The sequence below is a fragment of the Synchiropus splendidus genome, chromosome 9 (assembly GCF_027744825.2).
Source record: "Synchiropus splendidus isolate RoL2022-P1 chromosome 9, RoL_Sspl_1.0, whole genome shotgun sequence".
Lineage (NCBI taxonomy): Eukaryota > Metazoa > Chordata > Actinopteri > Syngnathiformes > Callionymidae > Synchiropus > Synchiropus splendidus.
Window position 1 is genome coordinate 22921649 of NC_071342.1, and position 15568 is coordinate 22937216.

At 50.2% G+C, this 15568-nt stretch overlaps 1 protein-coding gene across 1 annotated transcript; it reads right to left on the reverse strand.

Moving 5' to 3' along the window:
* Window positions 1–4430: 4430 nt before the first annotated feature.
* On the reverse strand, window positions 4431–13620 carry kcnk18 (potassium channel, subfamily K, member 18). Its single transcript, XM_053874536.1, has 3 exons — window positions 13413–13620; window positions 12299–12442; window positions 4431–6196 (listed from the first exon to the last, which is right to left on the reverse strand). The coding sequence occupies exons 1-3, from the start codon at window positions 13618–13620 to the stop codon at window positions 5373–5375; spliced, it is 1176 nt and encodes a 391-aa protein (XP_053730511.1). The 3' UTR covers window positions 4431–5372.
* Window positions 13621–15568: the final 1948 nt, after the last annotated feature.

The window sequence follows — 15568 nt, forward strand, 5'->3', positions numbered from 1 at the left end:
CCGAGAAAACATCTCCTCCACCAACTTTTCTGCTGTGGTGCCAGCACTCTGATCTGGAATTGCATACGCTTCTGGCCATTTGGTAAAATAATCCATAGCGACCAAAATGTAGCGGTTGCCAGAGTCAGTGATTGGAAAGGGTCCGAGGATGTCCACTCCTATCCTCTCCATCGGTGCCCCCACCAAGTACTGCTGCAGTGGGGCATGAGAGCGCTGTGTTGGCCCCTTCTGGGCAGTGCAGGCGTCACAGCAGTGTACATACAGTTCAACATCCTGTCTACAGCCTGGCCAGTAAAACCGGTCCCGCAGTCGCTGGAGAGTCTTCGCATTCCCATAGTGTCCTGCCCCCACCAAGCCATGGACACCTTGAAGAACGTTGGGACGTAAAGCTCGGGGCACCAACAACTGAAGGAGGTCCTTCCCTCTCCCTGACGCCTGCCATCTCCGATACAGCACACCATTGTGGACCTCAAAGTTGCCCCATTGGGAGTGATATGCTTTCACCTCAGCTCCAAGGGCCGACACCTCTGCCCATCTCGGACGCCGTCCTGCTTCAAGCCAGCACTTCACCATGGCCAAGGTAGCGTCAGCCTGCTGGTGTTGCCTCAGCTCCTCTGAGGTCAATGAAAGCTGCACATCCTCGTCACCTGTGGCACTGGCAGTTGCCACTCTCCGTGCCACCTGGTCCCGCTCTTCTTGTCGCCAGCAATAGCGACACTCTACAGCTGCACATGGACGACGTGAGAGGGCGTCAGCATTTCCATGAAGCCTCCCCGCTCGATGTTGGATCTGGAAGTCGAAACCCTGGAGAGCCTCCAGCCAACGGGCCACTTGACCTTCCGGATCCTTGAAGTTTAAGAGCCATGTGAGGGAGGCATGGTCTGTCCGAAGAAGGAAACGATTCCCTTGCAAGTATGGCCGGAATTGCCGCACGGCCAGGACCACAGCCAGTAGCTCTCGACGTGTGACACAGTAGTTCTTTTCTGCCCGACTCAGTGCCCGGCTGAAGTAGGCCACAACACGCTCTCCATCTTCTTTTTGCTGGGAGAGAACAGCTCCAACACCAACATTGCTGGCGTCTGTGTCCACAATGAAAGGCTGCTGTGCATTAGGGTACGCCAAAACTGGAGCTGCTGTAAGGGCTGTCTTGAGTTGGCTGAAGGCTGCTGAACAGTCATTATCCCAGGTGAACCGCTGACCTTTGTCGGTGAGGCGATGGAGCGGGCTGGCAATGGTAGCAAATCCTCTGATGAACCTCCGGTAGTACGACGCCAACCCCAAGAAGCTTCTCAGCTCATTGACCGTTGCTGGTGTAGGCCAATCACGAACTGCGGCCACCTTGTCAGGGTTGGTGGCGACGCCTCGAGCACTAACAATATGGCCCAGGAACTCTGTCTCTTTAGACAACAAACGGCACTTTGCAGGGTTCAATCTCAACCCAGCCTGCCGGATCGCGCTGAAGACTTCCCTGAGGTTTACCAGTGCTTGATTGAAGTCAGTAGCATGTACGAGCAGGTCATCAAGGTACACCACACAACGAGTTCGGGGCACATTGGTCAGCACCCTCTCCATCAGCCGCTCGAACGTAGCAGGTGCATTGCAGAGTCCAAAGGGCATGACCCGGAACTGCCACAACCCTTGGCCGATGGTGAAAGCAGTCTTGGGTCTTGCTTCGGGGGCTAGCTCCACCTGCCAGTAGCCACAGCGAAGATCAAGGGAGCTGAACCAACTGGACCCCGCAATGTAGTCAAGGGCATCGTCAATGCGAGGGAGTGGGTAGGAATCCTTTTTAGTGACAGCGTTGAGACGACGATAGTCGACACAGAACCTCCAAGTGCCGTTCTTCTTCCTGACCAAAACAACAGGAGCAGCCCATGGACTGTCCGAAGGCTCAATGACTTCAGCAGCAAGCATCTCCTGGATCTTTTCTTCTGCCACCTGCTGTTTGGAGAGGGCCAACCGGTGAGGGCGTAGACGCATCACCAGTCTTGATATTGTGCTGGACCAGTGCCGTCCGCTTGCAGTCCTTGTCTCTGGCAGCAAAAATGTCACTATAGTCGTCTAGAAGGCATTTCAACTGGTGGCATTGTTGCGGATTGAGGTTGTCGCTACTGCGTTGCCAGAGTTGATTGATGGCCTCTGCCGTCTCAGCAGACAGGGTGGCACTGGGCCCAGTAGTTGGCACTGCTGCAACCTGTGGGGATGCTGAGTTGCTGGTGTCAAGTTGTGGGGCATGAGACCGCACTGCTGCTCTTGTCTGCTGCTGTCTTGTCTGAGTTTGCTCCTCACGACCAGACTGGAGCTCCACTGTCTCTCGGCCAAGGGTGATGGCTTTTCCAGCCACGTCGACTTGGGCACCCCAAAGGCTTAGCAAGTCTAGGCCAATGATACATGGATCTTGGATATTAGCAAGCCAGAACTCGTGCACCAACTCTTGGTCTCCTGCTCGAACTGTTAACACTTTCTTCCCCTCCATGCCAACTTTTTCTCCTGTTACTGTCATCAGCTGGGTGCTGGTTGGGGCCCATGTGGTTTGTTTGTTAGTGTTGTCTGGAAGAGTACCTGGCCGCACTATGGAGATGGTGGATCCTGTGTCTATCAGGGCTTGGCAGAGTTGTCCATCAAGTTGGCAGTTCAGGTACAGTCCTTTTGTGTGGCCACAACGACTTACCAACGTACACCTGCCTTGGAGGGGGGGTGGAAGCTGGAGTGGTGCCTCCCTCATTACACCACTCCACTGTCGTTTCCCGCTGTCTGGTTCTTTGGAGCAGGAGCTGGGCAATTTCGAGCGATGTGACCAGGCTGGTCACATCGGTAGCAGCGGTCACTTGAGCGGGATGGTCGTCTGGAGTGTGGACGCCGTCCTGGTAGTGGCAGTGTCGCTGATCGGCGGACTTCTTCAGCCTCCTCCTCTATTTCATTACAGTCAACCATCCTCACGAGTGGTCGCTGAGTCAGGGTTCTTTGTGAGGCGGATTGAGCAGCCAGGATCCATTCAGCCTGTTCAGCTTCCTGTAGTGCATCACCGATGGACTGGGGCATAGTGAGGCGAACATGCTGCCGTAATTTCTCTGGAGTGAGTCCTTGTAGGAATGCATGCAGGGCTAGCTCTTCTTGGGCAGCAGCGTCAAAATGTGGATAACCTTGTTGGGCATAAAGCTGCACATCGGCGGCGAAGGTTCCCAGACTCTCTCCTTCCTGCCGTCTGCGACTAGCTAGCAGCTCCCTGTTCTGGTCAGCAAACCGCCGTTGTCCGAACCGCCGCTGGAGTGCTGTAGTTAGGATGTAGAAGTCACGTTGTTCCACTGGGGAAAGATCGAGGAGGACTTGTGTTGCCTTCCCTTCCAAGGCTAGGGCCAAGTGGGTGGCCGCTTCGTCATTACTCCAGCCGTTATGCTGTACTGTAATCTGGACCTGGGCGAGGTATGGTGCTAGGGGTGCCGTACCATTGTACTTGGGTAGCTTGACGTTCGACCTCGGTGTCACCAAATGTTGCATCTGGCTGGCTGGAGTTGACATCATGGGCCCCTCGAAACGATGTTGCAGAGTACTGGAGCCATCTGGACAACGGGGATGTTCCCTGGTCCTCCCATCCAGCTGACGGTGATCTTCGGTCAGCCTGTGTACTCCACTGGTCTCCTCCAACAGCAGGCGACCTGCTGACATCCGCGGTTCATCGGTCCTCCTTTCCACTAGGTGGCGAGCAGCAGCCATCCTCCGTGCACTGGTCCTTCCTTCCAGCAGGTGGCCATCATCTTCCGCGGACCGTCTCTTCCTCTCCACTGGGTGGCAAGCTGTAGCCATCTGTTCACTGGCACCTTCGTCCCGTAGATGGCGATGTCCACTGGCTCCTCCTTCCTGTAGATGGCGATGTTCACTGGCTCCTCCTTCGCGTAGATGGCGAGCTTCTGCAGTCCTCTTCTTCAGATAAGGGCGAAGCTCAATGAAGCTCTGCTCAATTGCTTGCTCGAGTTTGAGGATTTCCTCTTCCATTGTTTCGAAGACGGAGATCCCACTTCTGACACCAATGTAGCAAGCAGTGGTCAGCGATGACACAATGGGTTGTCTTTCTGCATCCGTAGGAACTCACAGATGCTCTTTATTGAAAGCAACCGAACTGCAGCAAACAGTGAACACAGCGAAGGCATAAAACGCAACAGCCACTTGAGTTATGGTGCCCCAACATCTGAAAACTACCAAATGCATCATGGGTAGTCCACATCACTTCTGAATACAGCAGTCCACCTCTCAGTCGCTACAATAGTTTAAATAAAAAGCAGAGTTACAGAGACGTGATGAGGTTCAAGTTCCGAGGTCAGAGCTGACCAGCCAGAAAACACACACCTGAGAACTTTATTTCACGTTTGTTAGTGAGTCAGTATTTATTTATTTATTTATTTTTTAATCTTTAGAATCTATCGTGGGCCATTTAAAGCTGATGATGGTCCGGAGCTGGCGACTGGCTGCTGTTTGAACACCCGGATTTAAAAGATGAATGAGTGAGAAACTACGTTTTAGGTTCGTGATCTCACCTGTCGAAGCACTGAAAGAGTCGCAGAAACGTCAATGGATGCACGTTTTATTCACCCTGAAACTTCCGCGTGACCATAGTGGGAATATAAATAAACAAGTCCGCAGTCTTGTCGCGTAAATATGACTTAAATATCGACTACACCATTGTTGTTCACAACCTTCAGTCCGACAAGTTCAGAAACACACTCGATTTGAGATCAACCTGAAGCGCGTGTTCACGGTCCACACTCTGGCTCTCGTGGTTTACAGCGCCATCATGTGTTGACAAAGTCACTGGTGCGCACAATCGCTTGAATTTAAAACTATTTTCGGATTTGAGGGTTTACATTTTTCATACATTTGTTTATTTACCCTTTATTTAATCCTCCCTCTTGTGGAACTTCATAACAGTTGCAGGGTTTAGTGTTCAACTCCTGTCATGTATCCATTCATCGTGTCAGTGATCTATACCTGTGAGGACCAATTTTTGTTAACACATATTTTTGGGGACATTTTTTTTACTTCATTTGAGGATTAATAACCTGATCATTATAATTGGGTTTCGGTTTGGCTTACAGTCCTGGTTAGGTTTCGCCTTTTGTTTTGGACGGTTCAGGCGGCGAGGCTGGGGAAAGGGTTACGCCAATGAGAGGTCCTCACAAGGATAGCGAAGCACGACTGTGTCTGTGTGTGAGATTCATGCATCCTCTTCTCCTGGGAGTCACGTTCCCGACACTTGTCTTGTGAGCAGCTTCCTGGTTTCACTTCAGCAAACACCAGTTGGGTCAAAGAGCAGCGAACACATGCAAAACGCTCAGCGCCGCACGGGTTCTCAGATGAAAGCACAGGCTGGGTGGACATCACTGGTCGTCCTGCTCGCTCCTCCCTCTACTGATGTACTTGATGCACTGGCGGTAGCAGCTGACGATGCGAGCCTGGCCCAGCTTGAAGGCCATGGTCATGACGGCCATGCCAATGATGATGAAGAGCGAGGTGAGCATGAAGTACTTGGGGTGGTGGGGGACGATGTCTCCGAAGCCAATGGTGGTGACGGTGATGAAGCAGAAGTAGTAGGGGTCAAAGCCCTCCAACTCACTCTCCCACAGTGGGAGGATCAAGCCACCCAGGAGGATGAAGGTGAAGACGATGATGAGGATGAGCACGAAGGGGACGTCCAGCTTCTCCATACCGTCCCCCAACCCGCTGAAGTCCCAGATCTGCCTGCCCTTACAGGCCGGAGGCAGGCGGTTCAGCTCCGGACACGAGATGCTCTTCAACAGCGGCGCCTTCCTCAGCAGATTCTCTCGGGCCAGAATCTTCTCGAAGATCTCTTTGTTGTTCTGGAGTTGGTTGGACTTGTGCCGGACGTCGCCCTGAGTGTGCAGAACGTGGCGGATGTCGATGGGCTCGCGCACCACCACGTCGTGGCTGAAGAAGTAGGTGCCGTCCTCCAGGACGCGGTGGCCCGAGTCGCAGGCCTTTTCCTGAGCCCTGCGCGGTGACCAGCGGCGGGAGCGGAGGATTTTGAAGAGCGTGTGCAGCTGGACGTACGCTCGCGTCATAAACATGGCCAGGAAGTCGCCCACGTCCAGGATGACGAGCAACATGAGAGGGATTCCCACCATGGCATAGAAGATACACGCCACTTTACCAGACAAAGTGACCGGGTAGATCTCGCCGTAACCTGCAGAGGAAGAGGGGACACTGGTGTGGAATGTCTCACAATCACTGACAGACGACCACGTTTGGACTTCCAGCAGTAACTCAAAGAACCTCAAATCCTCATTTCATTCTACTCCTGGTACTCCAGGGTGTCCCCTCCAATGACCCATCTCTAAGTACTGTCACATGACAGCCCAGAAAACCAAATTATTGCATTAGTTTGACCAAAATCTTTTAAAATGTATGTAAACAGCTTGGTCCAACTACTGGAGAGAAACTGGAATCTCTCTTCGTCGGACTCCATATTCTGGATAATGGGGTTAATAGCTGGACTAAGCTAGCATGTAACCAGTAGCTGGACTAAGCTAGCATGTAGCTAGTAGCTGGACTAAGATAGCATGTAACCAGTAGCTGGACTATGAGCGGACTGATGTGTGGCTGCAGCAGCTTCAGCTACGCAGCAGAAGTAAACAAACTCTGAGACTCATCACGGTCTCATGACGTCTAATAACCTTCTATACACTGGAGAAGTGGTGTGTGGAACCTGATGCAGTGTGTGTTCCTGGGTCTGAGCCCATGTCTGTGGTGGTCACATGACAAACCTGATATCAGCTGTGTTTTGGAACTGGCCACCACCATGATCTGCAGATTTGTCTTCACCTTCATTCACTCAGATGGTTTTGATCCTTAGTTCTCACAAGAAGACGTGATTTGTTGGTTTAAGGCGACACTAGCTCCACGTTAGCAACCATTAGCATGGTTGCTAGGTGAGTCGAGGCTCACTACGGTGATCAAAAGCGCGTCTCTGTACTTTATGTACTCCACATCTATCATCCTTGAATATACGGAAAAGACAATCTGAGGAATATTTTATTCAGAAACTTGCGAGTTTAATCCCAAAACCTACTGATAGAAGCGTGTTGAGGATGGTGACAGCTCCATGATGGTGACAGCGTTGAACCAGCGCTGGCTGATTCTGGAGCTCTGACGTGAAACTACTTCATCAGTCAGCACCATCACTGTCTACACAGTTCAATAGAACAGTGAAACTGCTACCTGTTAGCTGCCATTGCTCTTCCTCTACGCTCAGAGGAACCTGAAGGACTGAAGAGATCACAGCGCCTCCCCTCGTCTCAGAGGTGCATTACTCTGTGATCCCACTGATCTCCACTGCGTGTGAACCAGGAGAACAGGATGCAATCGGACTTAATCGCAGTCAATAGCACTGCAATAAGACAGAGGTGTATTGTGGACAAGTTTTCAGTTAAAGACAAACAAGTCTTCTCATCTTCTTTCACCTGCTCCTCATGCTGAAGACAGAAATGTCTAGTTCAGCTCAGCTGTGGATGGTGGAGCAGCTGTCCAGCAGCCTCACCCTCGAACTAGAAGATCGAGTCGACACACTTCATCTTTCCAGTGTGTAGCAGAAGATCATAAACCGCTGCAGTTTCCATCACTGTTCTCCTCTGGGACAGACGTCTCAGTAATGAACTTTCAAACGCAGTTTAGTTTTGTCTTTCGCCGCTGCAGCAGGGATAAATGAAGTGGGCAACTGCAGTGTCTAACCTCTATCAAGCTTCTGCTGGCTCTTTGTGGTGAGGCAGAGCACTTTGCCCAGAGTGCTGTGGAGCTGCAGAGCTATTAGCCATTAGCAGAGCTTCCCCTCTGTCACCCTGGATCCAGGAGAAGGCGGAGCAGTCTGAGCAAGACATGGATGCTTCCTCCTCTGATGATGGACGGAGCCTCTCAGCCATGATGAGGGAGGCATTTTGGGCTGTGAACGCGTGAGTGTCATCACCACAGCTGTGACTGGACGATCAGTGCAGCCTTTGTCTTCCACTTCTCACCATGGTTGTTTTGGTGAATTCCCTTCAATTCTTATCGGAACATGTTTGAATACATGTGTAAAAGGACTAAAGCAGATAATAAAATCACCACTGACTCTGTCTGGATGGAGGAAGACGCATGAAGTGTGGCATGAAGATCCACCTTTATGGCGCTGATGTTCCTCTGAGGCTCCAAGAGAGTCAACATCCAGACCTCAGACTCAGTCTTGTGAAGTGTTCTGACGGTTCATGATGACTCACGACAGCCTCCCACCAGGAGGTGGAGCCATGTTGTCAGACTGGAGGCATGTGGCCCACTGCTGGGATTTGGACTCACAACTGATCCAGACTGCAGAGGGAATGTTAAGAGGCATCCTCAAGTCCTCGCTGAAATATCTCCAGTCCCTTCGGCGCTTGATCATGAGCAGAGCTGGGATGACATATGGAAACATCAGCTGGTACATGAAGAGCCACCTCTTCCCTCCATCTGCAGCCAGATGAACCTCCCGTCCTTCACCCCTCGAGTGATCAGGTCAGCAGCTGCAAGGCTCACCTGCCATTTTAGTGCAACCGGAGAATGACATGCGTTTATGTTTGATCATCTCTGGAGCTTCTCGTAGAAACAGTCTGCTGCGTGGAGCGGCTTCACTGCACAACGCTCAACACGCTCACATTAATAATCCATGGATGGTAAACGGAGCAGCCAGGGAGGAGCTGGCCTGCATTTTTGCACAATAAATGCTTGAAAAGTCTGAGTGGCCAAGAGAGTCAAGAGCCAGATCCTGGAATAGAAGCAGAGAGTCAGCTGTCTGCTACGGAGCTGAGCTCATGGACCTCCCGCACCTGTGTCTCACTCAAGGTTCGGGACTCTTCTGTGCACTCGCGAAATCAGCGGACACATCATGGGTCTCTACGCTGTTCAAGATGAGTCGACATGTCAACAATAAACCTTCCAAGCACGAAGGAGAATCTAAGAAAGAAGTTCATGAAGAGTTGATCTGAAGCTCCTGAGAGGAAGAACCGAACATCTGACTGAAGGAGCTCGATCATTACACTGAAGCCTTCAGGGCCACGTCTGTATTCACACACCAGCCCATCAGTCCGTTATGCTAACAGTCATAGAGAGGACCTGTCGATTCTCCTTCATGTCATGAGACAACTGATGCTGTACAAGACTGAGAGGACTTCAACAGCTGCCACGTGGTCCGGGCCTGAGCTGCAGACCTCTGGGTCACTACACGGTCTGACCAGGGGCAACGAGGTGTGTAGGCCCAGTTTCATTGGGACCTGTCTGGGGCTTTTCACACTGTGGGTTCTGTCTCGGGAGTCTGATGCGCCCCCTGCTGTGCAACCTTGCACCTCTGCGCCTCAGGCCATGTGCTTTTTTTTTCCTTCCCAGCTGGGGGCGCTCTGTGCAAAATATCTGGTTTGTGACCCATAACCTCTCAAGGAAGCTCCGCCACGGCTGGAACAGAATGTGGTGTTTCACAGCCGAAACTAAACTTGGAAGGGTCTTGTCATGTTTGTTTTACAAGGAAATCGCAGAAACAAGCTGCATAATACGGAGCTCTGGATTGATCCACGCTGCTCTCACAACCCACTGAACGAAGTGAGAGAGATTCCTGAGGATCTTTAGTCAGTGTCCAGATCCAGACGTCAGAAATGATCAATGAATCGTCTGGTGATCTTCAGTAGCTTCAGAAAAAACAGTGTCTTTCCTTCTGATTGTTCTTCTTCTGCTGCGAAGCTGCAGGATCACGGCAGTGAAAACATTATTCATTGGAGTGAATCTGTCTGTCAATAACATCAGATGTTTATCAGCTTAATAAAGGTGAAAACACCTGAGTTATCAAACACCCGCACATGTAGCGAGTCTCGACCGCTGTACTGTTCAGTGACTCCAGTCTCCTGCAGCGGCTGCTCACCATAGTGTTCGCTTGTGTTCACGTCGGACTTTTGAGCTGAACGCACTTTCCACAGAGTGAAAAGCCCCCAAGTCTCACGGCGACTGTGTCACAGTTGGCAGGAGTAGCTGTGAGACTTGGAGGAAATATGACTCTAATATGCTCTTGGTTTCTCCGCCACAGTTCACACAACAAAAGCACGGACTGAACTGAGGAAAGTCATTGATCCAGTGTGTACGTTTGTCAATAGAAACCTTCCATTATTTATTAACACACACGAGGAACTGTGATGTAGCGGACGGCAGGAAAGACTTTGGGGAATTTCTGCTCTCATCAGCATGTTATACAAAAGTCATCAGGCCTAGTCTCCGCTGGCTGAGACTCCATCAGTGTCTGCGGCTGCAGATGTTTGCAGGCAACACAGCAGCGCTGCGACACTTCACTGTTATTGCTACACGACGTCAAGTGAGCAGCAGTAATATACATCCGTCAAGCTGCGAGTGTTACCAGACAGACGCCTGGATATGGTGATGAATGACGTCCAGTGTTGCCCGTTTTGAAGAAAGGAAGGGTCATGTGATCAATGAGGTATCTGGAACCGCGCTGCATTAAATATTTACAGTCTTCCTCCGAGTGTGGAGAGAACCTCGGATACCAAGCACGAGTCATGACGGAGGCGAGCGACCTGCTTCAAGATGTCTGTGTGGAGCACAAACAAAAGCCAGGCCTCGACTACTGCAGGAGACAAGTTTCACCAGGAGCATCAGACCAGCTCTTCACTTATTGATTTGCCTGCTCACCAACTTCTGAGAGTCTGGAGATGATGAGAGAGAGCAGAGTGTCTCTCTCAGGTTAATGCTGTCTTTATGACTGATGCATTATAGTGATCTCCGACTAGACAACACCTGCAGCTCTACTGAAACAGTCCTGACGAGAACCAGGAGGGCCGGGCTCCTCAGTCATGTGATTTCCCAGCAACGTTTGGGTCGAAGGTGTGGCTGCTCCTTCACAAGTCATGATGATGTCAGTGTGACTGGCATGTTCCCTCCACTAGGGATGGGCGATAACTTATATCCTGCCAAACACAATCTCCACCATGACAGTTCTGCACCTCACGATAAATTCCATAAACACGCAACACACTCGCTGCATTGGACCTGCACGCGTGAACATGACGAGAGCGTGACGGCGCTGCGCTTTCCAGCTCCGCTGCGTTTGACAGCCGACACCAGCGTGTGACAGTTGTGGAGAGAGTGGTGGACTCCGCTGCGGTCTTGGCGGCGGCGTCCTCTTCCGCGTCCCCATTAGGCTTCACTGATCGCGGACACACTCTCACAGGCAGCGCTAATGCTACGAGCCGCCATCAGTTAGGGACCATCAACAAATTCTAAAGCCTCAAAGTATGAGTGACATCTTCAATAAGGCCATGGAAAACAAGCATTTTAGGAGAGAGAATTGTGAGAAGGTTTTTCATCACACAAGACAAAGGACTGACAGTTTGTATCATGATCTGGAGAATAGAATCTGACTCCATGATCATCTCTTCACCTGATTTCTAACGTTTCTTCAGTAGCATCTAGGAAATGTGTCCAGACTGCTCCATAGTTCAAGTCAACTGTTCAGAGACATGAGATACAGCAGACAGACGGCTCCATTTAACCCCTAAATAACGCTGGCAGAGCAGCCTGTCAGACACCAGCGGCTTCTACCAGAGACCTGAAACATTGAGTTTCTCATCTCTGCACTGAGTTCACTGTTCTATTGAGACATCAACAAACTCCACTAATAAGTTCCATCATAAAACAGTTTGAAGAGAGACTAGAATGTCCAAGACATGGAAGAGAATGAACATGGATTTAGGTTCAGGGAGAGGACTAGAAATTCTTTTATGGATGTTCTCTCCAGTATTTAAGCAAAGCCATCTCATCCCAGCCTCAGCTGGACAGAGACTACAGTCTGGGATCATCTCAGTCTTCTCAGCACAGTGTCATCCAGGAGGGACTCAGAGTAGAACCACTGAAGACCGGGATCATTGGGCAGAGACTGCACCTTCATGACTGGTTAGAGCTGGAGGTCAGAAGTTTGGAGGTTTCTCATTGTTTCTTGATTCTTTCCTCTCAACAGTGTATGTTCTGTTTTACACTGCAGTCTCTCTCTCTCTCTCTCTCGCTCCCTCTCAGTTGCGGCCAGTGTAATAAGAGCGTCACTGTCGGGATCGATAACCGAGGAAACTATTAAAGTGTGATCTGCCGCTGTCCTGGATAAATAATGGTCCTGCAGGAAGCCCAGTGGTCAGCATCACTTTGCTCAGTTCCAGTACGATTGTTATCTCAGCCCCTCTGAACACAACAACAAGGCTCCTTCTCCTGGCCACTGACGACACACCAGACTTACCGACGGTGGTGAAGACGGTGCAGCAGAAGAACATGGAGCCAAAGAAGGTCCATCGGTCAGGTCTCTGGAGCCAGATGGACTTGAACCTGCTCCTCATCTCGATCTCCACTCCACTGACAATTTCGCCATCTCGGTATCCACCCTCTGAAACAAGAGGCGGCGATGAGGGGCGAAGAGATACATCAGTCGTCATTGAGCATCAGTGGAAGACCAGTTCCATTTGAGGTTTTTTGGTGAGGGGATCAGGGAGCCTCCCGAGACTCTGTGTGGAGACAGTGAGGGCGCACCAGGGTCACATCTGCTCTCCCCTTCTGTGGAGGCTGCACTCTGCTGTGAGGCGACCACTGCGCGCTCTAAAACTCATCACTGCTGATCTGTTGTTTCATTTGTTTGCCGTAACTAGAGAACAAAAACGGCTAATTCAATGAAGTAATTAAAACAGAAGAAGCTCTGGTGATAAAAATAGCAACAACAATCACAGCGCACGGTTTGTCATTGCCGACAGAAAAATGGTCTTTTGTGTACTGGTGTGAATATTGTAAAAAACTGGAAGCAACTCAATAATTGAAATGTAGTTATTAAAGATGAGACGTCACCAGGTCTCCGTCACAGCAGCTGGAATGATGAATACTGAACACTGAAATATTTATTTGCAACTCCAAAAAGATTGTCACCAAGTTCGACTCCTCATTTTTCAATAACTATAATAACATCACAACTTAGATAATTCCAAAGTATTTCATCTCTGTACATGGTTAAATCTGCTCACGAATCTGAGTTCATTCAATGACACACAAATGTGTTTTTATGACAAACATCGGGGACTTTTCAGTCAAGCACTTATTATATTCACGTTAAATCAAAGTTTCATTGGTGTTCTGTCGTAGTTTCAGAAAAATGAAATATTTAGTTTGAATTTTTCTTTCGTTTTGTTTGACAGCTGAAGATTATTTGTGTCTACCAATGTTTAAAAATAAAATAAATATCGACCGGAAAATGAGAAATAAGCTTAACAAAGTGGGAGTGTGTGATTATTATGGAACAATGAACGAGTCATCCAAACGGAGAAATCTCGATAAGACCGTGGTGAAAGAACGAGAGCTGTCGAACGCACCGGTTAGATTCTGGACTTTCCGGACGACTCGCTCCAAGAAGCCGAGGTACTCCGCCTTGGTGCTGGACTCGCTGCCCCCCTCGATGAACTGGAACATCAGCGCCCCCAGAGCCGCGTACCCCACCAGGGAGAGCCAGAGCACGAGGTGCGGGAAGAGCCGGGACAGGCGGGCGGCGCAGCTCCGACTCTGCTTCCTCACGGACATCATCCTCCGTCTGACTGTGGCGAGGCGGGCAGCGCGTCGCGGCCGGACCCCCGGGGGACTGCCTTCTCCTGCTCCTCCCCCCACCTCTGCTGTCGGTGGAGGTCTGGAACTGGAGCGACGTTAACGGTTTGAAGACGTTAACTGTCTTCTCCCACGTTGGAGTTGGTCAGTGAACGCCCCATTTTCAAAGTGAAAGAGTTTGAATTATTGATTTTTCATTCAAGATGAACAAGAACTGTTTGATTGATTCCTGAAACAATCGTCTGGCTGATATGAGAGACCTGTGTTAGTGACGTCCCTGGTGTTTGGCTCCATCCCAGTTCTCCAGGGCAGCAGCCGTGGGACATGTTCGACCTGGGGTTGGAGTTCTGACCGCCAGTGGACGTTTGAACGAACATCGATGGCTGGGTGAATCCACATGGACACTGCTGCCTTGGTTATGCTGCTACTCTGAAGCCTGAGAAGACTGATGTCCTCTGACAACACAACCGCCAGAGGCATCTGGTCACGCACACTGGCTCATCACCAGTGAAGAAGAGTAGTGACCAGGAGTGACACAACCAGGAACGTCCCGTAGACAACAGGTAATGACACAGTCCAAAATATCTGTCACACGCTTGAAGTCTCCAGCAAATGTGCTCCAAGTTTCCATGCAGCAAAGTCAACAAGAACAAGATATATGTCAATAGGTCTGTGAGAAGCCATAAGAAAGGGGCAGAAACTGAACTGTTCAATATCTCAGATGTGTTTGCTGAGGGATTAAATATAACTTCTTCTTACGTTCTGTGTCTCTTGCTGCTCCCATGTTGAGGTAGATAAACTCACAAATTGCCCGACTGACTCATTAAGCCATTCTAACAGTGGGAGGAAACCAGAGTTTCCAGAGCAAACACTCATTTTGTGCCCATAGTAAGTGCTTTCTTTCTCACTGCCGCACGGTTGACGTGATCTTTTGCTGGAGTCTTGTGTTTTCCCTGCATTACAGATACGGCCTCCAAAAGCTGACACATTCAATGAATGTCAACCGCATGTCAGCGTCTTCGATGAAGCCTCGTGTCTTCACTAAAATGTGGATTGTGACGTCAGAGTTGACATTCCACCGGCTGATCAGTGCTCTTGATCCACGTTACCCCTGGAAATTCCGGTCGCACACCAGATGACCCGCTCTCCGTTCAGCACCGACGCAGCTGCTGTGGTCTATATTTAGAGGGGGGTCATGGTCGACGACAACAGGGACCCTAGCTGAAAATACCAGAGACACAATTAAACCAGGAATGAAACACTAACACTCACTGACTGACACACACACACACACTGGTCCTCTCAGCTCTGACTCTCTGATGACCATATGTTGCGCGCCAGGAGTAAGTGTTTGAATGAATGCCTCTGCAACACGGAACAAACACAAACTCAAGATGTCGTCCACGCTCGGTGCTGCCACTTCGCTTGCATTTATTGATCTGGCAAGCGATTGGCTCAAAGCGACCCACATCGTCGCCTCCCCCTGTGGCGGACCTGTGCACTTGCACCTCACTGCCTGGTCCCTGCATGTCCTCCTGACCCACAATACTGATGTTTTTGCTACTCCCTGAAATCGTGTATATAAACATAAACCACAACAAAAAAACAGATATGTATGCACACATACATACACACTTACACACACACATACACGTACATGTCTATATAGGGAGGTGCCCTTTAAATAACGGCTATCTCTGCACATACTTGGTTCAGGAGACTGGACCTGGAGAGCAGAGGGGGTCCAAAAGTTCAGCCTTGACCTCAGTGATCATCATCTGTCTGCTGCACATCAGCAATGTAAACACTCACTGTCAGTGTGTCACGAGCTTGAAAGCCAGGTGAGACTTGTGTCACCGGAGGAGGATGAAGAAGTAGATCATCTCAACAGCTTCTTCAGAGTCAGTTAGATGATGATCTTCAACTGAAT